The sequence below is a fragment of the Ursus arctos genome, unplaced genomic scaffold (assembly GCF_023065955.2).
Source record: "Ursus arctos isolate Adak ecotype North America unplaced genomic scaffold, UrsArc2.0 scaffold_30, whole genome shotgun sequence".
In the NCBI taxonomy this organism is placed as follows: Eukaryota; Metazoa; Chordata; class Mammalia; order Carnivora; family Ursidae; genus Ursus; species Ursus arctos.
The window spans coordinates 8,058,832-8,086,543 of NW_026622986.1; the positions used below are offsets into that span (position 1 = coordinate 8,058,832).

At 36.9% G+C, this 27,712-nt stretch overlaps 1 protein-coding gene across 5 annotated transcripts in view; it reads left to right on the forward strand.

The window, feature by feature from the left end:
• The window catches only part of ZNF438 (zinc finger protein 438), a 172,107-nt gene that overhangs the window by 132,263 nt on the left and 12,132 nt on the right, over positions 1 to 27,712 (forward strand). For all 5 annotated transcript variants that reach the window (XM_057304628.1, XM_057304627.1, XM_057304626.1 and 2 more), the window contains one exon: positions 13,830 to 13,897. In XM_057304628.1, coding sequence (XP_057160611.1) covers positions 13,830 to 13,897 — 68 coding nt within the window. The remainder of the gene's footprint in view (positions 1 to 13,829; positions 13,898 to 27,712) is intronic.

A 27,712-nucleotide genomic window follows, 5' to 3' on the forward strand; every position in this document is an offset into this window, starting at 1 on the left:
ACCCAAATATTTTTCTTACATCTGTATCTTTTACATTTGAAGAAATAAGAAATGGGAGGATGCCTGTTTGTTAAAACTTGCCAAAACTTGAGTGTTTTTACATGGGACTAAAAAAAGCACGAAGACCTTTTAACAGAAAAGCTGCAGCACCAGCGTATTGCACTTATAGATAATGCTGGGAATCATTGTTTCCTAGGACTTTCTATCGGTAGGCGATGACACTTAAAACAGTGTTGATCTGTCTGAAAAGCCCCAAGCCTGGTACTAGAGAAATTGAAAGTAGGACATTTTTTTTTACAGTTACATAAGGTATTTTTTAAGTCATTTTAGGAGTGTTTCAGTCCTTCTAAAATACAACCAGGCAATCTCTCATAATCAAAGGAAATTTACTACTGAAAAAATTAACTTAGTCAGTTATCTGTCACTTTAGGTTATGGAAAAGTGTCATAATGGCAAAATTAAAAAGACATTGCTTCAGATTTTAAAAATCACTATTCATGAAAAAATTACTCAGAATTTTAGGAACTTACTATTGCAAACTAAAATATTTAAATGGTATAAAAAGCACTAGGTGGAACTATGCATGTATTGTTAAATAATTTCTAGCACTACTGTTTTTATAGGACTAGTGACTTTTATTCATTCAATAAACATTTACTAAACCTTATTGTAGATGAGTCACCTCTAGGTTCTGGAAATACAGAGATAAATATAACATTGTCCCTGCCATCAAGAAACTCACAAAATTAAGGGGGAACCAGACAGATTAAACAGGTGCTACATGCTAAGAGAGAGCCAAAGTGTGTTAGAAGATAATGGACAGATCAGTAAAAATGCCTTGAATTGGCCAAGTGGACATTGCAGAGGAAGGTAGGTAGGAATTATGTAGCAAGACAGGGTAGGGAAGGCCTTTCCATGAAGAACTGTGGAGGCATAGGAGTGGACCTGTTTGGTTGCCTTGGAGATGCAGCTCTTAATAGTGGAGCGTCGATGACCCCACAGGCCAGTTTATGGAAGGCCTCATGTGCTATGAGAAAGAGGTCAGACTTTATCTTGTGGACACCAGGGAGCCACTTGAGGCCTAGGAAAAGCAGGATTACATTTGCATTAAAAAGACCATTCATGGGGGTGCCTGGCTGACTCAGTCCATGGAGCATGGGACCCTTGATCTCAGGGTAGTAAGTTTGAGCTCCACATAGGTGTAGAGATTACGTTAAAGAAAAAATAAACAAAAACAACAAAAAAAGACCACTCATGGACCACTGGGTAAAGATGACAGTTGGAACTCAAACACCGGAAGATACTTTTTTCCAGAAAGAAGAAAAAATAAAAGAGAGAAAACACAGGAAGGGGGGGGGGGAGTGTAATTGTCCAGGGAGGATGGACATCTGAATAATAAGAGTTCAAGGGGAAAAAGCAGAGAAAAGTAAATTAGGAAATCTGAAGAAGAAAATTGGATAACCCAGGGTCTGAATGTAAGAGTTTCCAGGGTGAAAAGGCCCACCAGACACTTGGCAAATGGATGAAAGTATGCTGAGATACGAAATTGTGAAATTTCTAAACATTGTTTCCATAGAGAAAAAATAAAAACGGACTGCATACGAAGGACCACAAATAACTTTGGATTTGTTAACACCAGCATTGGAAACCAAAAGACGGTGGAACAACGCCTTTAAATTTCAACCTGGAATTCTAGACTCAGAAAAGTGATTAAGCAGGATTTTTATTGATGGGGAGAGAAAGATACAGACAGCTCTTCATACTCCACAGTGAAACAACAGTAGATAAAACAGTTTTATGCCTAAAACTGACCAATCGAGAGTAGGGTCGTAAGCATGTTATCCACAGATATGGAGATACAAATGCCAGAAGGATCAGCTCTGAGAGTTGAAAGTGCTTGTCTCTGGGGATCTACCGTACAACATGGCAACTATAGTTAGTAATACTGTGTTGTTTCCTTGAAATTTGCTGAAAGGGAGACGTTAAGTGTTCTCGATGCATGTGCACATGTGTGCACGAACACACACATGTAACTATGTGAGATGATGGGATATCTTTTTTTTTTTTTGAAGATTTTATTTATTTATTTGACAGAGATAGAGACAGCCAGCGAGAGAGGGAGCACAAGCAGGGGGAGTGGGAGAGGAAGAAGCAGGCTCATAGCGGAGGAGCCTGATGTGGGGCTCGATCCCATAACGCCGGGATCACGCCCTGAGCCGAAGGCAGCCGCTTAACCGCTGTGCCACCCAGGCGCCCCGAGATGATGGGCTATCTTAATTACCCTGGTTGTGGTAACCATTTCACAAAGTATGCATACATTGAATCATCATATTGTACACTCTATGTACAGTTTTATCTGTCAGTTATACCTCAACAAATCTAAATAAAATACAAAATGTTTTCGTTAAAAAGGAAAAATGGAAAGAGAGTTCTAGCTGTACCGCAAAGCATAGTTGGAAGGATGAAAGCTGGGAGGCGGGGGGACAATTGAGGGGGCTGTTGTCATAGCAGCAAGACCTCACCTAAGGCAGTAATGGCTTTGGAGCAGAGACGATAATTTCGAAAAACACTTTCAGAGGAAGCAGGAGCTACATTTAGTCTGCAGGTAGCCAAGTGGAGATATGTAGTAAGTAGAGAACATTTCGCCCTGGAACCTGGGAACTAGAAATACAAATGTGGAATTGTACTTAGAGCCACGGGAGTTGAAAGAAATTATATAGAAATCCTGTGAAGGGAAAAGACATGAAGGTCTCAGGCTAGAACATATTTTCCTAAATAGATTTTGATTGAGACAGAAAAATGCCCTCTGAAACATCCTGCCTTGTTCAGTCGTACGTACAGCACATGGTAAGAAACCCGAGTATCCATATGTACGTGCGCTTTATGAGGGCAAATGATTAGATCTTACGTAAGGTTGGAAGTAACGTTGTTGTATTTCTAAGTCTGTTCTACTATATTACCTTCTTTCCCTTGGAAATGCCAAAGATAGTAATAACCATTTCTTTGCTTTTGGAAGAATCCTGGAAAACTTTGTTAACATAAAACATACTGTTTTTTGAATAGTTTGTTTTTTGTTGTTTTTTTTTACAGTGTATTTTCAACACATAAGATTTAGTTTAACGCTTTCTAATCGGTCAAACCGGTTACGTGTTATTATCTCTCCCTTCCTAATTTGGGGGGACTTCATGAAACAGAAAAAAAAGATAAAATGACATCTCCAAGGCCACAAAGTAAGAAGTTTTAGTAAAAAATGTATATCTTCTTACTTAGTTCGCTGATCCTTTTACAGCTTTTAACTCACTACATTGCATTTAACTCATTGAGATTGGGCTGGAACATGGTCCTGAAAATTAAGGGTCAGTCTAGTCTTTTAGGGTTTTTTGGTTTGGAGAACAGTAGTGAGTATCTGGTGAGACCACCTTAACGACCCATCTAAAAAATTAGGGGAAATAGGACTATGTACTTGCAAAGTTTCCCCAACTCCAAGTAGAAAAGTTACCTTGAAGGGTCTTAAACAAATTAGTCCCCTGGGATGATTCTGTAAAGCACTTTACTCTGTCAGTGGCTGACATTCAGAAATATCTGAATTCAAAGAGGGGCTTTCTTACTGAACTCATTAGCAGCATGCAGTCATTTAGGGAAGGAAGGAGATTGTCAAATATTAATACATTATATTAATGAAGCACTAAGAATTTTCTAAGTGGATCAAAATTTATAGATTTTCTTTCAGCTTTTCTAATCCTTTAGTACCAATTTGAGAATTTTATTATTTGTTTCTTAAATAAGACAGAGATAGGAATAAGCATTTATTACAATTGAGTGAATGATGAATACTACTCTTAGTCAGAATTTATGTACTTCTATTATTTTAACAAAATTGAACCTTAAGGGATTCAGGTCCTCTTATTTATGTAACAATCTTAAAAAACATGAATTCAATCTTTGCCTAGCAGAGGTAGTTTTTTAAATCAATGGAATATAGTACAACCACTTTGGAAAACAAGTGATTAATTACTTATAAAGTTAAACATACAATTAATATACCACCCTCGGCTAAATTCCACTCCAGGCTTTCACCCAAGAGGTGTGAACACGTTTATCTACACAAAGACTTGGACACAAATATTTGTAGCAGTGTTTTTCATGATATCCCAAAACTGGCAACAAGGAAAACGCCTATCAGTGGGTGCATGGGTAAACAAATTGTGTTATAGTCTTAGGATCGAATACCATTTAACAAGAGAAAGGAATGATAGATGTGTACAATAAGAGAATTCATACTGTTTTATTGATACGAAGTGATATGAAATCCTAGAACAAGCAAAGCTAATTTATAGTGACGGCATCAGTGACTGCCTGGGTCCAGTCATGAGGGGTGGGGATTAACTATAAGGAGCACAAGGGAAATTTTTCAGTTAATGAGGGAACCTTTTGAAGTGATATTCACATTTTAGTTTTTCTTAAAGTATATCTGGGATTTGTTTCAGGTGTGGTAAGGTGAAAGACACAGGGAAGACTACCTTTGAAAAAGGAGTTTGTCTCTTACAGATCCTGAGAGGGCGTGCCATGCATCCAGGGCCATGTTGGAAAGTTCCAGGGTTGGTCAGGAGGCAGAAGGAGCTATGGGAAAGTATGGCCTAGGGCCTTTATTGTGGTCTTCCTGGGAGAGGCCAGGCAGGGCAAGATAAGCAGTGTAGGATTGGCTAGTTGGGATGATTTTAGCAGCTCCAGGCCGTAGGGTGGTCCTCTTTGGCCTGTTCCTGACCTGGCGTGATTTAGGCCTGGGAAAATATTGGCAAGTTGTGTGACAGTAAGATAATGGAGGTGGTTGGGGGTGTGGACCCTGGATTGGTTTGTTTGCATATGAAACGAGTGTTCACAGGGGAGTTGTTTGCTGTCTCCAGGATTAGTTAGCCCTGGAAGGAGCACTCTGTCCTGCCAGCCAGGCCCCTAATATGAAAAAAGAATGTGATTACTACATTGGAGTATACGTTTGTATATGTGTTTGTTGTATGAAATTACTTAAAACAAGCTAGAAAAATTTATCCTCAAGTGCATTACATTTTTTCAAACAATACCTGAGTATATAAAGGACAGGGGCAATGTTGAATACTTGACAAGTATGAGTTCATTCAAGCAGTTTCTTTTTTTCCTCCTTTGTGTCATGATCGGTTTCATTTCCTTAATACATAAAAGAAGGTGGCTTTTTCAGTTATATGTTGTCTGGGGTCATACAACCTTTCTCAGTCCTTTACTCCCATGTTCCTAAGGTGTACTGGATGTATTATGGCAGAAAACCAAAGCTTCAGTCAGCTTCTCCCTCAACTTTTTCAGTAGCAGAATTTAATGTGTCCCATAGCTCGCTGTGGACTCGGTTGCATAGTTGAGTATCAGTAGTCATGAGGAAGTTCTTCCTTGTATCTGGGTGAAATTTGCCCCCTTATCGCTTGTCTCCCTCACTGGTCTTAGTGCTGCCTGCTGGAGCTACAGAGGGTGCCTCCAATCCTCCTTCCAAATAGCTTCTCTGCACATATGGAAGATGACTGTCATTGCTCCCTGAATTCTTTTATTGTCCAGGTTCGTCATCTCCCAGCTTCACTAAATCACTTTTCCCCATTACCTTGTTCCCATTCATTGTGTCGCTGATTTTCCTTTGATTCTAGTATCCAGCCCAAAAACGTTCTGTGCGTATTTCCATTGACGTGGTGCACACTTGTGTGTGTGTTCATGTGTGCATCAGAGAAAAAAAAGGGAGGCCGTATGGAGAGGGAAGGAGAATCTGCACGTGGGAGAGCACGTATGTGAATTTAGGAATCAGACACATACCTGAGGACATTAATTCTGGCTCATCCTGGTGAACTTGCACATGTTGCTTCATTTCTTTGAACCTCAGCTTCTTGACTTGAAAGGTGACAACTGCTGATCCTCACGTGAAGCTAAGAGGTATGTGTGCGTTACCTGGTAGGTCCCACGCATAGGAAGCACTCAGTGCGGAAGAGTTGGTGTCAGTGAAGCTCTCACGTGTGGATTTACCCATTCCAGTGCTAGCCTCTAACCTGGAACCGGTGCAAGAGTCACTGCACAGTACTTTAAAATCGAAAGTCACAGTAGAATCAAAACTAGGGAAGGCCTGTGGGACGAGCTCCTACCCAATCACATTATCTTAACATATAAAGAAGAGCCTGTTACAAATGACCAATGGTAAGGGACCCAAAACTTTATTACCTTTTTAAATATTTTCATATTTCAGGTTCTCCTGGCCACTTTTATTATATTATGGCATTTATCTGAATGACAGTGTATCAGGCAGGTGATGTATGACATGTTTCTTCTCTAGGAAATGGTTCCCTAGAAATAATAACCTAGATGAACAGCCATGTTGCAGCTCTGGTTGGTGCCCATATGCACACTACAGAGCATGCCCTTAAACACATAATCACACTGTGGTTAATGTTAGTAAGCTCATTGAGCACGGAGTCGGTGATTTTTATATATTCTGTAAGGTTCTTTATCTAAATTTATTTTTAGGGCAAGGTAGCATAACAAAGACAAGGCAATGTCTGCCTTAGCTTTCCTCAACTAGGAATAAATGGGAGATTTCCGTTTCCGGTACCATCAAGCTGTCACTTCTCAAGTAACCAATTCAACTGATTTTCATTTTCAACCAACTCTTAAAAAATGCCACATTAACTGAAATTAAAAGTACTCATATGAGTGATTTATAAAGCATATTGTCTTAAGTCTTGCTATAATTGATGGCATTCACTGTTTGCACGCATTAACATTTTTTTCCTTTCAGGTAGATTTTTCTACTTAATATACCTTTCAGCATTCTAGTGAGAAAAGTCAGGTTATAGTTATCAGAAATTGTATATACCGTGAAGGACGCACTGACTGCTAGTCCTGTATCATGGTGCCTTGAGAAAAGATGCATATTGACTTTGCTCGTGTGATATTTGAAAAATACTGTTAGATCTTATGTGACTTTTTATGCCACTTTTCCTCTAGCACATGTATATAAGGCACTTTTATTTTCAGCCCAATCAGAAGATGCAAGATTATGATTATTCATAAGTTTTCTTTAATAAGCATTAGGTGCATTTATTACCTAATTTATTCATTTTTCATAATTATAGTAGAGTTAAATACAGCAGTGCTTTATGTGGCAGAGGATGACATTAGACTCCATTTGAGCAAATTTTCTACTTTAAATACCAAACTATTGGGGGTACAGGTAAAATTATTTTAATGGCACTCCTTATCTCATGTAGCATTCCAGAGCAATAATATAAAGACTTGTCTTTTGTTTTCTTTTCTGATGGCAAAGATAGTATTTATTCATTAAGGAAACTTAGTCATATATCCATAAGGTGAAAAGGAAAGTACGCAGTAATTTAATCCCCCACTCAGAAATAGCCCCTTTTAGAGGTGCCTGGGTGGCTCAGTTGGTTGAATATCTGACTCTTGATTTCAGCTCAGGTCATGGTCTCGGGGTCCTGGGATTGAGCCCTGCGTTGGGCTCCGTGCTCAGCTAAGAAATATCCCCTTTTAATATTTGGTAGTTTTCCTCATACATATATGGGGGAAAGTATTGAACCATACCTCTCTGTAACCAGCCCCTTAATACAAAAATGTATGATAAGCATTTTTCATATTTTAAATATTTTAAGAAACATTGTTTGTAATAGCTTTATTGTAAAAATATCCTAATTTACCTAGGGGCTTTACTTTTTGTGTGTATTTTAAATGGCACCCTGAAGAATTTTAAAAAGGTAATAAAGATGATGATAATGAAGATGGATGGCAGTATAGTTTTGCTCATTATCATGATGACTTTCTGCAGTGGAAGGAAGGTATGAATCAAGAGGAATGCAGAACTTTAAGGCTCAGGATGCATATTGCAAAAATATCCCCCAGAGTCTCCATGCAAATATCTCCCATTAAGTGCGTTGCCTTGTTCTGTTGGTTTCTTTTGATGTGCTGAAAGCAAAATTTTGATGTAGTCCCAATTGTTTATTTTTGCTTTTTGTTTCCCTTGCCTGAGGGAAGAAATGTTGCTAAGGCTGATGTCAAAGAAATTACTACCTGTGTTTTCTTCTAGGAGTTTTATGATTTCATATTTAGTTCTTTAATCCATTTTGAGTTTATTTTTTTGTATGGTGTAAAAAAGTGACCCAGTTATATGTAGTGGTCCAGTTTTCCCGACATTATTTATTGAAAAAACAGTCTTTTCCCCATTGTATATTCTTGCCTCCTCTTGCATAGATTAACTGACCCTGTAATCATGGGTTTATTTCTGGGCTCTGTTTTCTGTTCTGTTGATCTGTGTGTCTGTTTTTGTGCTGCTGCCATACTGTTTTGATTACTGTAGCTTTGTAGTATAGTTTGAAATCTGGAATTGTGATGCCTTCAGCTTTGTGCTTCTTTCTCAAGATTGCTTTGGCTATTTGGGGTCTTTTGTCGTTCCATACAAATTTTAGTATTACTTTTTCTAATTCTGTGAAAAACTGCTGTTGATATTTTGATATGGATTGCATTGAATCTGTGATTGCTTTGGGTACTATGGACATGTTAGTAATATTCTTCTAGTTCCTGAGCATGGAATATCATCTCATTTGTTTGTGTTGTCTCTAATATCTTTCAACAGTGTTTTATAGTTTTCAGAGGATAGGTCTTTCAACTCCTTGGTTAAATTTATTCCTAGGTTTTCTTCTTCTTTTTGGTGCAATTGTAAATGGATTGTTTTCTTAATTTGTTTTTCTGCTGCTTCTTTGTTAGTGTACAGAAATGCAACAGATTTCTGTATATTAATTTTGTATCCTGTGACTTTACTGAATCCATTTATAAGTTCTAATAGTGGAGTCTTTTTTTTGGGGGGGGGTGTCTCTGTAGGGTTTTCTATATATAGTATCATGTCACGTGCAAATAGTGAAAGTTTTACTTCTTCCTTACCAATTTGGATGCCTGCTATTTCTTTTTCTTATCTAATAGCTGTAGTTAGGACTTCCAATACTTTGTTGAATAAAAGTGGTGAGAGTGGACATCCTTGTTTTGTTTCTGATCTTGGGGGAAAAGCTCCTAGTTTTTCCACATTGAGTATGATATTAGCTGTGGGTTTTTCAAATATGGCCTTTATTATGTTGAGGTATGTTCCCTCTAATCCACTTTGTTGAGGGGTTTTTAATCAGGAATGAATGTGGTATTTTGTCAAATGCTTTTTCTACATCTATTGAGATGATAATGTGTTTTTGTCCTTTCTCTTGTTAATGCGAGGTATCATATTGATTGATTTTCAAATATTGAACCACCCTTGCATCTCTGGAATACATCTTACATGATCATGGTGAATAATTTTTTTAATGTATTGTTGAATTCAGTTTGCTAGTGTTTTGTTGAGGATTATTGCATCTGTGTTCATCAGGGATATTGGCTTGTAGTTTTCTCTTTTTGTATTGTCTTTGTCTGGTCTAAAATTTAGTTTGTAATTGTTGCATTCGTGTTAAGAGGAATGTTGGTCTGGAGGTTTCTTTCCTTCTAGTTGTCTGGTTTTAATATTGTATAATATCTGTATAATATTGGCCTCATAGAATTAGATTGTTATAATTCCCCCTCCTTTTCAGTTTTCTAGAAGAATTTGTGCATAATTGGTATTGTTTCTTCTTTAAATATTCATTAGATTTCCACAAACCAACCGTTGCGGACTGGAGTTTTCCTCAAGGAAGGATTTTTAACCAGAAATTCAATTTCTTTGAAAATGTAATGTCACTTCTTGAGTGAGCTTTGGTAATTTGTGTTTTTCAGGAAAATTGTTCATTTAGTTTAAATTATCAAATTTATTGCCAAAATGTTGTTTGTAATTATCCCTATTATCTTTTTAATATATCTATAGTGAGGTTACCTCTCTTATTCCTGATAACTGGTCATTTGTGTCTTCTTTCTTCTGATTAATTAAGCTAAAGGTTTATCAAAGTTATTGATATTCTTAAAGAGTCTGCCTTTGATTTATTTTTATCTGTTTTTCTGTTGTTCATTTCACTTATTTACTGTCCAATCTCTTATTCTTTTCTTCCACTTACTTTGGGTTAAATTTGCTTTTTCTGGTTTTTAAGGTAGAAACTGAGGTTGTTGACTTGAGGCCTACTTTCTTTACTAAAAGAGATGCTTAGTATTCTAAATTTCTCTCTGTGAACTGCTTTTTGGTATGTTGTATTTGCTTTTCATTCAGTTCAAAAAATGTTATAATTTTCATTTTGATTTCTTCTTTGAATCCATAGGTTATTTATAAGTGTGTAACTTAATTAACAAATATTTGAAGATTTTCCAGGTAATATTTGTGTTTTTTGTTTTCTACTTTAATTTCACTGTGGTCAGAGAACATGCATTATATGACTTGAATCCTCTTAAGTGTATTGAGACTTCTTTTATGGCCCAGAATATAGTCTGTCTTGATAAATATTTCATGTGCACTTGAAAACAATGTATATTTTGTGGTATTGGGTGGAATGTTTTATAAATATCAATTAGGTCAAGTTGACCTCTAATATCTTTAGTGATTTTCTGTCTCTTATTGAGTATTGATTATGAATTATTGTCTGTTTTTCCTTGCAGTTCTATTAGTTCTTGTTTTATGTATTATGAAGCTCAATTATTTGGACCATAAACATTTGGGATTATTATATCTTTTTGATGAGTTGACCTTTTATAATTATGAAATGACCTTCTTTTTGCCTGGTAATATTCATTGCTTTATAATCTACTTTTTCTGATACTAATATAGCCACTCTACTTTTCTTTTATCTGGTACAAACATGATATATCTTTTTCCATTCTTTTACTTATAATTATCAAATTTATTGCCAAAATGTTGGCAATAAATTTGTATCTCCATATTTAAATTGCCTTTCTTATAGGCAGCATATAGTTGGGTCTTGCTTTTTTAGCCAAACTTTATCTTTTATTGGGATATTTAGATCATTTATATTTAATATGATTATTGATATGATTAGGTTTTGATCTATCATCTTGCTGTGTTATTTCTATTTGTCCCATCTGTTTTATTCTCTTCTTCTGTTTTCCCTTGAAAAACTGAGTATTTTTATGATTCCATTTTTTAATTGTTAGTAAAAGCTAAAATTCTTTGTTTTGTGATTTTCATTGTTCCTTTGAGATGTATAATATACATGTTTAACTTATCATAATCTACCTTGCAGTCATATTGTACCACTTCACTGATAATAAAAGAACTTTACATTTGTATACTTATATTAGTCCCCCTCAACTTTTGTCCTATTGTTATATCATCTTGCATATGTTATAAACCCCACATTGCATTCTTAATTATTTTTATTCAAATAGTTATATTTTTAGGAGATTTAAATATTAAGAAAAAAAGGCTTGTACCATACAGTTCCCATTTCTATTATTTTTGCTTCCTATGTATAGATCATATTCTAATCTAGCATTCCTTCTGCCTAAAAAACATCATTCAGCATTTTTATCGTGTAAGTGAACTTGTATTTTTTCAGCTTTTGTATTTATAAAATACCTTCATTTCTCCTTTATTTTTTAAACATACTGTCTCTGAACATAGAATTCTAGGTTACAGGTTTTTTTCTTTCAGTACTTTAAAGATGTTGCTCCACTGTTTTCTCACTTGCATTGTTTCCAACAAGAAATCCTCTATATGTAATGAATCTTTGGAATGCCTTTAAAAATATTTTTCACTAGTTTTGAGCAATTTGGTCATGATATGCTTTGGTGTAGTTTTCACTGTTTTTTATGCTTCAGGTAATTTTGAGCTTTTTGGGTCTGTGTGTTTATGGCTTTACTCAAATTTGGAAAAATTTCTGCCGTTATTTCTAAAATGATTTTTTTTTGTCTTTCCATTTTTCTCCTCTCCAATTACTGATATATTAGGCTGCTTGAAGTTGTCCTATAGCTCACTAATCATTTATTCCTTTCTTTTCTTTTTCTTTACTTTTTTTTTTTTTTTTACTCCCTTCTTCCCGAGTTTCATTTTGGAAAATCTCTAATTACTATGTCTTCAAGTTTGCTAACATTTTCTTTTGACATAGGTAATATGCTGTTAATCCCATCCAGTGTATTTTCATTTATATATTATAGTTTTCATCTCTGGAAATTTTATGTGGGTCTTTTTTATATCTTTCCTGTCTTCCTGTCTATTTTTAACTTTTTGAACATATGAAATGCAGTCCTTAATTACAGTTAGAACTTAATGTTCTTGACTGCTAATTCTAACATGTGTGTCAGATCAGGGTCAGTTTTGATCATTGTCTGCATTATGGCTCATGTTTTCCTGTTTCTTTGTATGCTTGATAATTTTTAATTACATGTCAGATATTATGAATTTTAGACTTTGTTGGGTGATGGATATTTTTATAGGTCTGTTCTAAATGTACAGTTAAGACACTTGGAAATGGTTTTTTCCTTTTCAATCTTGCTTTACAATTTATTATATGAAACCAGAAAAATGTTTGGTGTAGGGCTTGATTATTTCCCCGACTAAGGCAAGACCCTTCTTTGTCCTCTATTTGATGTCCTGTGAATTAGGAGTTTCTTCAGTCTGGCTGGTAGGACGAGGTGATATCCCTGCCCTTCTGTGAGTGTTGAGCCCCTTGGCTCTTCCCCTGACCTCAGGTAGTTTCTTTACTTGCATGTGCTGATCAGTACCTGATGCAGACCCTCTTCTTTGCTCTTTCTTTCTCTTTCTAAGCAGCTCTCTTTTCTCCATTACTCTGGGAATCTCCACCAGGGTTCTCCCTCCCTACAACATTGTCATACAGCTCTTCTCATTTATTTCCTGTCTCCCGAGGGAACAGCCTTTTGTAATCTGTTGTCCAGTGTTTTGAAGTATCATATCACATATTTTGTCTATATTTTGGTTTGTTTCAGGCAGGAGGACAAATCTGGTCTCTGTTACTCAGTCTTGGCTGTAGCAGAAATCATACCTTTTAATTTTGGCTAATTTTCTATTTAAAAACATTTAAAATTTTAAATAGAAAAATTCATCCATCTTTACCTTAATGGCTTCTGTCTTCGGCGTCATGTTTGAAACACTTCTGTGTTTGAGGGCTTATAAAACATTTACCTATATTTTTTTCAAGGTCTTTCACTGCCTTATTTTTATATTCAAATGTTTTGAATATACATTGTATTATAGACAATTTGGAAAATAGCTAAATTGGAGGCGAAAACACTTGAAGTGCCTCAACAAACACATTGCCAGTACACATCTTAACGTATTTCCTGTCATGCATTCTACTATACCTTTGTTTTTTATATAGTTGTATCCTAGGGTGTATGACATTTACCATGTTCATTCAGTGCATTTTCCATCTTGCTACATAATCTTCATAATTGTACCTTAATGACTGAATTATATTTCATCAAATGAGTACACTGCAATTATGCTACCTTTATCCATATTGCTAAACATTTGAGTTATTTCTTCTTAAATAGAGTTTATGAAACATAATTATCTGGCAGGGCATTTTTAGGGAATCTTAATTTTGCCAACCTTTTCTTTTTTTTTGCCACCGTGGGCAGAGATGCAGATACAGTTCCTCTCTCACTGTGTCATTGCTTCCGCCTCCAAGCCCATACCAGTACACTCCGTACAACCCAGTCTGTATACAAATGAGGAGGAAATAAAAACATTAGTTTCTTAATAGTGCAGTATCCATTTCTTATTACTCAGATCATTATAAACAGGAAGAATTTTTAAAGAGCTTATAATGTACATTTTTCATATGTATTAACAAGGCATCTGAATTCTTTTCTAATTATTATTTGTGCTTGGTTATTTTTAGGGAAGTTGCTATTCAAGTCCAATACATCATAATGCAGAATTCTTTATCAGTACCACCAAAAGATCAAGGTAAGATAAACTGTGCTGAGGAAAATGGTAACGCGTTTGTTATAAATAGTGGAAATTGACACAGTCAGCCCACTATCCCCTGACCAGAGGTAATTTATTTCCTGGAACTAAGAACAAAATGCTAATTATATCGGAAAGTTGATTTCCTTTGGTAAATTACTGAAGTGTATGGAAGGACATGTATCCATGACTGAGAACTCCACGAGAGCAGGGCCATCTCATCCCACACAAAGCTCATGGAACCCAGCCCATTAGCTGGCAGTTAGTTGGCACCAATAGATGTCAGATGCAATTATCGAGTATTGGTTTTGGTGAAGCTGGATGACGTGTTTAAGTGAGCAGATTATATACATATATATGTAATATGTATATGTATATATATTTTTTATATATATGTATATATATATTTTATATATATGTATATATATTTTATATATATGTATATATATTTTATATATATATATATATTGGTTTTGGTGAAGCAGGATGACGGTTTACGTGAGCAGACTATATACATATATATGTAATATACATAATATGTAATTATATATATATACATATACATATTCTTATACACACGCACACACACAATACACATGTAGAGAGAGGGGATATTCAGTAATACATTTCTTTGACTTGTTTCTTCCCACAGTCATTTAAAAAGAAACAGGAAAAACCATTCCCCAACTCCACATGATTTATAAAGAAAGTCAAGGTTTTTTAACAGGAACTCCTAGAGGTTTCAGAAAAGCAGTTTATAGGTGGAGATAGAGTCTTTTCTGAATAAAGAGTAAGTAAATTTCCTTCACTGTCAAAAGCAAACTCTGACCTTTAGGAAGAATTCAAGTCTTTCACCTGCCCCTACATATTCTCTTCTACACAAAAGAAGTTTTGATACGTATGTGAAAAAAATAACATCTTTAATGATGCAAAATTGGGCTTCCTTCATGGAAGACATAACTTTTAGTGAATGGAAGGAATTTGCCACAAAGAACCCTAACCAAAGCAAACACTCTTTGATCTCTCTACCAAAAGGAAAGGCAGCGTCATAACTGTTAAGAGCATGGAGTCTAGGTCTTACACTCAGTTCTACCACTGAAGTGCATATCTTAGGCACATCACTTGACTCAGCTTTCTCATCTATAAATCTATAAAATGAACATAGTAAGTACTACCGTCATGTGGGGATGAAAGGAGATAATACACGTGAAATCACCCAGCATATTCCTACTTGTATACTAGGTACTATAAGATGATAGTGGCTATACTCTTAATGGTTGTTATTAATATCTGGGCTCCCAACATCTGAGGAGGCTGATATAATGAGATGAGTGTGGCTGCCTCCTGCTTCAGGTGCCTACTGGCCTTAAAAGACCAAACATGATCCATGGGATTGCAAGGGAAGTAAACACAGAGAGGACCTCTGGCTTACTTCTGGTCCACACATTTGGCCAAGAGAGAGTAAGAGTCCTTGAGATTCACACAAGATCCAGCGCTGAGCACAAGGGCAAGAAAGGACGAGAGCAACCCTAACTAGAAGTAAAAAGTGTGCGTTTTCTCTCAGTGTTTTCTGGTGTGTATCCTTTGGCAGATTTTTGCCGTAGTAGGTAGCTGATCAAGAGTTTGGAAACTTAGTGTCCTAGCTGGTATCACCTTGTTCATCTGAGCTAGACGTGTGACTGCTTAGAAGGAAGAGCACGGGACTGAATGTCAGGAAAGCTGGCCTCCTTCCCCACATCTACTGCCAGCCGGCTGTTTATTTTGCTCGTAAGCCTCGGTTTCCCCATTAGTAAAGCCCGGATTACTAGATATTCTTCTCCATCTCTAAAAGGTTATACATCTTTGTGTAACGAAGCACTGAGCTGGTTGGTTTCCGGCTGATATGGGGAGTCATTCCTGTCACCTCTCACACCTCCTGCCTCCTTTGTTTCTCATGAAAGCTTACTCTGTTTCGTTTTCATGTCTACCTCTGGCGCTGTTGCATAAGCTTAGTTACCCCCCTGGGCTTGGCCAGAAAATAACGCCTGCAAGCCTAGGTAGGAGTTCAGTAGCTCTAGGAAAAACTTTGTCTGCCTTTTTGGGACCAGGAATTCTTGAGCCCCAAGCCCACAGTTTAACAGAGAAAAGATACAATAAGTAAAAGAACTCAATTAATCAGGTGCCTCCACTGTGGTAGTCACTCTGCCCACAACTTTACAGTCTTTGTTTTCTTTAGTCCTCACCATAAGTGAGATACAGTCTTTATTTGAAAGGTCCAGGGAGATTGGTTACTTTTACCAAGATCACCAGTCAGGGAAGTGACTGAGCCAAGATATGAACCCAGATCTATCAAAATCCAAAACTCACTATTTGTCCCCCGTGTCACACTGTAAATCTATAAAGAATATTTCTAGTTCTATTTTTAGATCATTCCCCTGTTTTTCTCTGAGCAAACATACTAATTTATATTTCTGTCATTAAATGTAATCAGTTATATGACATGAGAAGTGTGCTGGGCACATGTCATTTGTTAATTAAATGCTGAGTAATTTATTTACCACATCATTGCTGGCTATCTATAAATTATGACACTTAAAAATTTCAGACTTGTAAACACACATGCACATATATTCTAGATATTAATGTATGAAATCCAGGTAGGATATTACCAACAGAGTTGTGGGGCTTAAGAAAATCCAGTGTATCACATAGTATCTCCTAACAAAATTTCCATGGTGGGAGCAGATTTAATGATCACCAATATAATAGTTAACCAGTCAGATCTAAAGATCTGAGGGATCCAAAGATAAATCAGACACAGCCTGTGCTTTTACAAAACATAAAATCCTATTAGAAGAGCAGACATGTATGAATTAACTAGAAGAACGCATGACAAATGCTGTATTAGAAGTGAGTATGACGTCCTTTGCGAACCTGATGAAGGGACAGTTGGTTAGGCCACAGGCTGATGTTTTGGGGGGGAAACACACCAGAGGAGATGATATTTGTTCAGGACATTAACACATGTATAGAAGACAGCCAAGTGGAATTTAGGGGTCAAGGGATATGGATTTAACGCTGGGAAAGAACTGGAGGAAGCTAATTAGAAATTCTGGTGCCTTCTATATAAATGTTTTCTAATTTTGGATAAAGAGATTTAATATCATAGTATCACTCTAATGGTAATTTGTAGTATATTAAAAGCTTTCCATTATAATTTAGTGTCATCATTATTCCTCTCTGTGTGAAAGAATTACTTATCGAATCCCCAGAAGTTCATTAGACTTACTTCATTACAATTTTCTGCCTTCTCATGCATTTAGGATTTGGGGATAGGATTTATGGTTTTCCCATAACTTTCTGGTTTTTTGTTTGATATTTTCAAATGACAAGATAATAGAAATATAACGGGTAGGCATTTTGTGTTGGAAAATAGCAAATCGTAGCAAGTAATAAACCACGCTTTTGGGAAAAAAAAAAAAAAAGCATGACAACAACAGGATTAGGCCAACTACAGCTGTTGTAACTTCTACTTTAAATTTGTTGAAGGACAGACAAAATCACCACAGTGATTGAAAATGCACATGAATTTACTTACTTGCCAGATAAGGAAACATACAAATGAGCAGCTCTGCCACATGGTTCTCTGACGGGGACAGCTTATGTTTTCCGTGTGCTAGAAAGTTCACTGTGGTGATGCCGATGAAGGATCAACGTTTGTACCCTGGAGAAGGCAGGATGAATTGTCAGTCTCCACGTAGTTGGTTAAAACAAATCCTGCTGTTCATTGGACAGGAAAGAGTTTTCATTTAAGCCCAGGGAGAGTCTGTTTCACTGGAGTCTTTCCAAATTCTTTGTCCTCTGCTGGCTTCACAATTCAGTTTTGCCATTGACGAGGCAAGGGTGCCGCAAGTAGAAAGGTCTCCTTACCCGGGTCTTCTAATGTTCTTCTCAGCTCTGTCATAACATTTGTATTGCTCAAAGATAGTTTTCAAATTGTAAGGGCTATTTTTAGTCAATGAGAGTAGTAATAAATGGGGGTGAGAACACAGCAGATGCTTTGAGGCAAGAGGGTCTTAATGACCCCCTTTGGAACCACTGCAGTTAGCTAAATATGCGCTGTCAACCCCGACTCATTTCCAAAACCTGTACAGTGGTTAACTGTGCAGTCGTGGCCGTTACTGCGTATCATGTGAATTCAGATTTGGATCTGGGGGAAAAAAAACACACCTGGATTTGCTGATTTAATAAAATGCTTTTACAATAATTATGGTACAGCCTAAAAATATTAAGACTTAAAAATATAGTATATATTTTTTACATAGTATACATCCAGACATAAACATTTTAGTATTCGTGAGTATAGCATGTTAGAACTCACGGAACACTTGGGGAAAGTAGTGAATATTCTTTTTTTTTTTTTCTAAGTTTACCAAAATATTCTTATTTCAGGTTCTTTATAAACTTCTTGAATTTTTTTTTTTTTTTTTTTTTTTTTTTTTTTTTTTTTTGTCTCTGGCCGGCTTTCAAGCACTTTGGCATGTAGTGACTTCTCATATATAGGTTCCTGTGAGCCTCTGGTCACAACACAACATTTTCATCAGCTATCAGTACAGAACCTAGTTTTGTGAGGAGTCCTTAACCCTGAACCCACAGACAAAACATGATCACTCATGCCTAAACAAAGCTGATCTAACACATGTATTTTTTCTACAAGGCACATCAGTGTCTTCTCACACTTAGGAACACTGGACAGCATAGCAGCCCTGTGCTTGAGGGCTATTTTAAACAGTGAGATCACCAACCAAAAAGGAAAAAAAGAAGACAAATGTGACACTAAATAGAGCACGAAAATGACACTTGTTTGTAATAGAAGAGCTGAAGGAAGGCAGAACATCAGCCACTGCTGAGGGTGTGCACATGGAGTGACTCACGTGTTTCGTTTGTGCGTGTCCACAGAGGACCATGCAAGTGTCACCGGTATGGATTTGGGGACTGCAAAGAAATTTTAGCAAGCAGGCGAATTTGTACCTAGGGAATCTGGAAACAATGAGGATCAACTGTATACAAATGTACCTTGTAAATTCTTTTAAAGCACAATGTAAATCTCAGAATAATTTACAGAATAAGTTACTTTGGGTAACATTTAACTCAGGTATAATAATTTTGTGCAAAGTTGATATTATCGGTGTCAAGTTAATAAAGTAATAAATGTAGGGCGCCTGGATGACTCAGTCGGTTAAGTGTCTGCGTTCAGCTCAGGTCATGATCTCAGGGTCCTGGGAATGGAGCCTTGCATCTGGCTCCCTGTTCAGTGGAGAGTCTGCTTCTCCCTCTCCCTCTGTCCCTTCCCTACACTCGTGCTCTCTCTCTCTCAAATAAATAAAATCTTAAAAAAAGAAAAATAAAGTAATAAATATATTATTTGAAAGAGACCACAAGTTCTTAGCTCCGTAAAGCTGTGAGTACAACTACTAATGCTAATTCTTAGCTCTTCAGCCCTCACATTTAATGCACAGTAGCAAGGAGAACCACTATAATCTGATGCTTTGCGTTTAGTGGTTAACATGACTTTGTGACCTCATTATTGGCGGGCGTGGGGGGGGAGGCATTCCCTAAGTATTACCAAAATATTATGTTTCCAAATATGTGGCATTCGTATGGAAACATTTTGATCTTAACTAGTGGTGTAAATGCTGTTCTTGGACTTTTGGTACCATTTTATGTTGTAGACCAAGTACAAATTGACATTTTCAAGCTGGTTTTGGTTAACTTACTTAATGTTGGAAATTGGAACTTTCCAGTGTAATAACCTCTGCAGAATACTACTATGGATTATTAGCATGTTATGCTGTTGACAGAAGTACAAATGGAAAACACACATACCTCTAGAAATTTCCTCGTAGAACAAAATGGAAATGACCTGGGTGGCCTCAGGCTTATCAGGTCGACCTTATACTGGAAGTTATTTTTCCTATTTTTGAGATAAAGTGCTAGGGTTTAGAATATTCTTATTAGTAAATTTAGATTATGAGTATCTTTGTTGTTTGAAATAGCCATATTTCCACTGCTTAAAAAGCAGGCCACTAATCAGAGAGTCCGCTTGGGCATGTATCAATGTCAGTGTGGCCATTTGGCAGCAGAGTCTCTCAGAAGCTCCAATTAACCATGCAAATATATTTCATAGCATCACATTCCACTTTGTCAGAACCCCCGCTGCCTTTATATTATTAACATAAATGCAGGTGCAAATAGCATTTATGTTCTTTGATAGAAAGCAGTTGGAGACATTTCACTGAGGGACACAACACTTTCAGATTGTGTACATCTGTTCAAATAATGTATCCAGCCCCAGTGACATGAACACAAGGATGGAAACATCTGCCCCTGAGACCATTTGCCATATAACAGATGCTTACATCTTTATTTATGCAGATGGTTGGTATGATGAGTTGAGCTGGGATAAAAGCAAAGAAGTTTGACAGAGGTATTTAGGATGCTATGCAAGCCAGAAATGTAGGCTAGGCATTTCATGTTTGTAAAAGTCTAATACTAATAACAGAAATGCATAAGTCTTGTAATGCTTTAATGGAGTAAACATACTGTCCATCTGTAAATTAATTGGCACCAAAATTGTAAAGATATTTACAGAAATTCCAACATCTAACTTATACTAGAAACAAAAATGTGTTAGTTTGGTTTTGATAAAATTTTAAAAGATTTTGAGTGGTTTTGTTACAAGTTCTTTAAAAACGGTGTTTTAAAAGATTATATACTACCAAGAGAATCTTGTGATGACATTTCTTAAAACTGGGGGAAAATACATTAGTTTAAATATAATTTATGAGATATACCATGAATATAAATTCAAACTAAGTAAAATAAATTTCTGAAGCATTACACCTTTATATTTTTATCAAGCATTTTACTATTGAATCTTCATTCTAACATTTCCAACTACTGACATTTAATTGATATTTTTATTAGGATAAATTACCTTTAAAGGCTTTATTTTCAAAACTCTGTCCTATGGATCTGCCATATTATATTCTTACAGGAAACAACAGTGAAGGAAACAAAAACTTATCAACCAATAGCAAGACATTTCTAGATTTTATCTTCTGTTCTCATTCACATACTCAACAAAAAAAGATCATAGAATCTCAAAAGAGCTGGGACATTAGATTTTATCTAGTTCAGCAGTTCTCGAACTTTTTAGTTTGAGGACCCCTTTATACGCCTAAAAATCTGAGGACTCTAAGAACATTTGTTTATGTCTGTTATATGCATTGGTATTTATCATATTTGAGATTATAAACTGAAAATATACATATATTTGTGAATTCATTTTAAAATAACAAGCTCATTACAGCTTAATATAAATAACCTATTTGTGTAATTAGAAACAATTAGTGAGAAGACTGGCATTGACTTTTGTTTTTTGCAAATATGTTAAAAGTCTGGGTTCATGAAAAATGTCGGAGTCTCATATCTGGCCTTACATTCAGTATGTTGAGATATGTCATTTATGTTGGGGTGTTTGTACAAAATCCAGCTTTACAGTAACTGGAAACAGAGGGAGTATAGTAGCCTTTTCAGATAATTGTGTCTATTTTTTTTTTCAATATAACACCAAAATGTGTCTGAAAACTGTAACTGACTTTAAAATGAGTCAGGTCACTTCTTAAAGTTCAGTTGTGATGAGAAATTTGAAACCATGTCAAGGTGCTTCTTGTATTCTGCTACTTTTTGGTTTGTCTTACACTTGAGTGAGTCTTTTACCCATCCGTATAGCCTCAGGTATTGGTAACTCATTGAGTTTGCAGATCTTCTATACATCATTTTATTCAGTATTTGAAAGATCCTCTTTGTTAATGTAACCACTAGTCTCATCTCAAAAATCATCGAGTATTGGGAAGCTTCAAGCTCCCAGTGATGAATTCATGTTTTCCAAACTTCTGCTGCTTTTAAGAATGATTTTTATCACTGGCAACAGTTACCATCAGATGTTTTTTCTTGTAGTGACAAGCTCTGTTCGTTCACTTTTGAGGAAATGTCTGCCAAATACCTAAGTTTGACCATGCTCTTTCAACATGTGTCTGTCAGATGTAGTTTCAAGTAGAAGTGGTGTTCCAGGACAAAAGCTGCTAGTTTACCATCGCAACTCCGTGGCACAAGTGCTTTTCCTCAAGTCGTCCTTCGGTATGCAGCAGAGGTTCTATGAGTATGAACCATCTCATCACACAGAATTTTAAAAAGGCATGTAAGGATCATGGTTTTTATAAAACTAAAATTTCGTACTGCTTCTGTGTTGTTGTACTGAGAGGATGTGTTGGTAAAGAATATGGCTGTGTGGACAGTTTGCGGTCATTGCCTGAATTCAGTCTAAGGTGCTAAGGAGCAGTTTTACCAGTTCTCCCTTTTGTCCCATCAGTGCAACAGACGCAAAGGCCAACACATTGGAAAAGGCTAATGGCATCTTGTTATTAGTATGAGAAGACAGTGTTGGGACCCTTCCCAGGGTTGGCAGACCACACTTTGAGAAGTGATGATCCACTGTAATCCTTTCTTGTTAAAGGAAGCAACTGAAGGCCAATAAGGATTATTATCTTGCTCAGACCCATTCCCGTAGCAAAAGGAAGAACCAAAGCCAGACCTCTGCCCTCCTTCTTATATGTGATGTAATTTGTTTGCTTTTCCCTGAGAAACTCCCTCTCCCCGCCCCCAACCAAAAAACGAAAATCCCCCAGATCCAAACCCTAGGCCACAGCACTGATGTTTGATCAAGTTTATTAAAGGGGCAGGACTTGCCACATGAGGAATTCAGAAATTCTTTCAACATTTTTGGACTTTTTCATTCAGTTCCAGTGTTCTTCAATGACTTCAGGTTCAAAAGCAAGTGGTATAGGTTTAGAAAATCTATGTTATTTCTAAAATTATAAAAGACCTTGGTAATGACCTTTTTTCTTCATTTTTGCTCATGATAAAAAACTACTTTAAATCAGTACTTGGATGTGTCATTAAATTAATTGTGTAATTGTTGCTTTAAAGAAGTCACATTTTGGTGTGAGCCTGATTTGCTCACCAGAAGCTCTGTAAAAGAAGGCCACCCAGGCAAGAGTGGCCAGGACACTGAAGGGAATCACTCTGTGTATTAACTGCCTCTCCAGCAATGATACTATGGATTCCTATTATGTGGCACTCACCAGCCACTGGAGGAGACTGACATCTGAACAGATAAATTGCAAAACATTTAGTAATAAGTTCAGTGTGTTGGAATGTAAGGGGAACAGCTTTGGTGCCAGACAGACCTGGGTTCCTATCTAACTCTCACCAGCCTTGTGCCCTTACAAGAAATACTCAGTTTCCGTGTCTGTAGACTGAAGATGTTAATATTGAGAGTTGGTGGAGGATTAAGTGAGATATAGTTTAAGCGCCCAATCTGACTCCGACAGGAGGACATTTTAGTACTGCACAATGGATTTTAAGGGTATAAGGGATTGAGGGATGAATACAAGTTGATGAGTAGACAGAGACCGTATACACTAACTACTATTAAATTTTCTCATGAAGAAAAGAGATAGGGCAGTAGCTTGAAGAGGAGATAGAGCCCAAATACTCTTTACTGGTGTTTTGGATTTTATATTTTTGTGTTCAGCAAAAGCAAAGGAGAAAGCAAGACAATATAGTTGAACATCAATAGTTCACTCATTTAGTGAATAACATACTGTGCGATGGCTGTGTATCAAATACTGATCTGGGTACTGAGGTCTTGGCAGCGAACAAAATAAGCTTCTCTTGCTTGGAGCTTATATTCTAGCAGGAGGAGACAGCTAATATAATATTATAATGAAGGACAGTTAAAGCAGAGAAAGAAACAGCAGGTGATCGCATGGGGCTGAACAGGTACTTTTAGATAGGATGGTCAGGGAAGGCTGGGAGCTCACTGGTAGTAGAGGATCTCTGAGGCAGCATGAGGAGCCTGGAGAGAAACATGGGGTGCAGAACAGGGTTGGAAATACTCCCATTTCCTTACTCTAAAATGCACATTTTTTCACATTTTAGTGTCTCAGGACTTGAGGTAGATGAATTGTATATTTAGAGTAACAGTGCTTCTCCCTCCTTTCCCGTCACCCCAGAATAGGTAAATTTATTTATGTAATTTAATTACATACTAGATTTTAGGAATAGAAAGAAGGAATAGTAAATGATTTTCTACTTAATAACTTCTCTTTTGTCCACAAGGTCTTAGTCACTCCAGGCCACTGTAACAAAGTACCATAGAATAAGTGGCTAAAAACAACAGAAATTTATTTCTCACAATTCAGGAGACTGAAAGTATAAGGTCGGGGTGCCAACATGGTCAGATTCTGGTGACAGCTGTTGGGGAGGAAAAATTTTCCCTCTACCCTTTTTGGTTCTTTGGCTGACCTAATAATAAAATTAACATAGGACAGGAGAAAAACAAATTTAATTATGTCTAAATGGAGGCCCCACAAAGACAGTGTGACCCAAAGACAAGTTGGGCAATTGAGGTTTATAGGCCATCCTGAGCTAAGGAATGAGATAGGGGCCTGGGGCTCCAAAGAGGAGGAGGGTAATTCATAGGATGATAAGAAGAACAGATGTTTAGTAATTAGATGTTTGCCCTGTCATACAGATAGGGCATTCGGTTAAAAGTTATCTCTGGTAATAGCCCTCTCTCCGAGCCAGGCTCCCTAGCAAAATTCTTTTAGGTAGTTAGGAAGAGGTAAAAGTTTATCTTGAGTCTTCTGGGTCTGGATTGCCTTCAGCTCAAAATAATCCACATGTCAAAGTAACATATTTGGTGTCATGTATTCTGCTCCCCTTCAGAGCCCTCTTCTGGGTTACAACCTGCTATCTTTTTATTGTATTCTTATGTGGCAGAAAGAAGGCAAAGAGTTCTGTGGGGTCCCTTTTATGAAGACATTAATGCTATTCTTAAGGGCTCCACCCTCATGACCTAATTATTTCCCAGTGGCCCCACCTTTTAATACCATTATGCTGGGGCATTAGGATTTCAACATACGAATTTGGGGGGAATACAAACATTACGTCCATTGCAAGGTCAATGCCAAAAATCATTGGCAAGAGAGAAAGAGAGACACAGGGATAAGGTAGGGTTGGGGGAGAGGGAGAGTGCCTCAGAAAGTTCAGAAACCTGAGCTAGTCTCAGTGAGGAACAGAAGGGAGTCTCTTAGGGATAAAAGACAGATTGTGGAATAGGTCTGCATTTCGACTCTGGGAACTTTAAATTCGTAATGTTGTCTAGTGCTCACAGTGGTTGGATTTCTCAACACTAGGCAGCAAGCAGTGGGAGTGGAGAGCACAGTGTGGGACCAGATGGGATAGGTACTGTACAAAGATAGCAGTGGGGTGAACCTAGCATATGCTGGCAGTGTCCATGGATGGTCAACCAGTAGGCCAGTTCCAGAACCAGGGGTCATCTACCTACGTGCACACACATGCAAACGTGCAGAGCCTTAAGAAAAAGGGAACACAGGTGGACTGCATAATCACTGCATCTCTTCAGTGAAGATGGAGAGTTAACTCTGACATGTTTCTAACATGTAGATGAGAGTACATGTTCCTTCAACCAGACTTTGTCATTGCCATCCAAATAACAGTAAAGGTGTTGATGGAGGAGAAGCCGAGCAGAATTCACAAAGAAAGGATTCCAAAGTGGTCCCACAGTTTTCCGGCTCTGATGCTTTCCTCTCTCTAGTAGCTCAGGTCGGCATCTGATTATGTCAGCTGCGTCTCAGAATCTGTATTTGCCGGTTAACTCCTACACAAGCAGTCTGGTCAGTTTCCCAAAGGTAGCCACCGCCCATGCAGTTACCTCAGTACCAGTGGGTGCCTGCTGCTTCATTGTCTTTATTTATTTTTTTCAGTGTGTCAGTAGTCTAGGTGGTTTCTCTATATTAATCAGGGTGTGTCTTGACTAAGAATTAATTAACAGTCAGGACTTACCAAACAGGAGTTTTAGAGAATAATAATCCACATGACAAAGGATTACACAGTCCTATGCATTTGCACTTACAAATCATGAACTATTTGACATAAAAGCTGAGGTAGAGAAAAACTTGCAGCAAAAAGGGTTATAAATCACTGTGAGTTGAAGATAAATCAGAAGTGAAAACAAAACATCCGTAAAACTGTACCAGAAAGCAGTGGAACAATTACTTCATTTTTTAAAATGCAGTTTGCATGGTCCTTAAAAAATGCCCATTCTATAAAGTAAATCTACTCTTGAAATCACAGTATCAAAATATCTTTGTGATTCCAGTCCCTTGCTTTTAACCATACTGTGATCTTTGCCACTTTGGTTTCATAATCATGGTATTTTGACCATAGGCAAGAGCCGTCTGCATGTGTCCGGGTTTAATTGTTCCAACTGACTGCACATTCTCATGTTGAAACCTTATCTTTCTGTTTATCCCACTAAGGAAAAGGTTTTCTTCACCAACTGTCATCTTGTTAGTCATTCCAGATACTTAGCCGTTCCAACTGATATTAAAATATAAGATTAAAAAGAAGGGGCCCGTTTTTAATTTGTTGGTGGAAGAGTTCTCGCCATGAGACATCCATGCAGCTTATAAAAGCTCTTTTGTGGGAGATGTTTCCTTGCCCACCCATTGTGTTGAAAAACCACTGACTCAGAAAATGTTGGAATCTCCTTGGAAAGACGGTGTGCACGGGTGTTTGCTAGGAGGGGTAGGACATCAAATGAAGCGATGTGCTGTCTTTACCTGGATGGAGTTCAGTTATGAAGGTCTTCTGAATTTCAACTATGTGAGCCCACTGAATCTTAAGAATTCTAGTTAATATTAACAATAAGAAAAAAATGGGAGAATGGGATTAAGAAAGCATTTCGAAAGTTTCTATTTGTCTTGCTTTGTGTCCCCCATAGATCATAAACTTTTAGTTACATTTTCATGCTGCTCAGTCATTCTTAGATTTGGGTTAAGACACAAAAGAGACTGTTTTGTAATAATGAATAAAATCTTGTGCATGTTATAATTTTTTTGGCCAAAAAGATTAATAACTTTATCTTTCTAAATGTATTAAAAATTAAAAGATTTCATATAGTTCTCAACTACTTTTCATCCAGAGCGCTTGAAATAAAAAATTCCTCCCAGAAATAAGGACTGATAAAAGGACTGATAATTAAAATGAAGGAGAAATTCATTGAAATGGAGGATTATTAAAATGTATTTTAAATGATAAAGCTTTTCACATTTTCTTTTCATTTGGGACATGAATTATGTGGTCCAAAAAGAATAATTAGTTACTTGAACTTAACAAACCCCATTGTATTAGTTTTCCTTTTATTGCCATTAACATTTTAGGTAATTGGCTTTTAAATTCTTCCACAAAGAATGCTTGTTTCCTCTTGCTTCCTGATATATTTACATGTCTAATTTATTCAATTTTATGGGCTCCTCTTTTGGTGCTCACCTTTTCTTTCTGTCTTTTCTTAAGGTATTTTAAACTTTTTTCTTAATGATTTACTCACCAAAACACTGAAATCTACAAGAAAGTGCTTTCAGAATTGCGGTTGACCTGTCCCTATCCTCTTTGAGAGTTCACATATTTTCCCTCCTGAATAGCAAAATCACATGGCTGTTGCTCTCAGGGTCCTGCAGAGCTGTGACCAGCATCCCCAGTTCTGCTCTAGGCCCCTTCCCTCCCAGGGCCACCGAGACCTGGGCTCACCCCTGCCCCTGAAGAGTCTACTAGGGGAGTGGCTTTCTTCCTGGCCAGGGTTGAGAACACCAATTAGCATCTATACTCAATATAAACAAAAGCAGG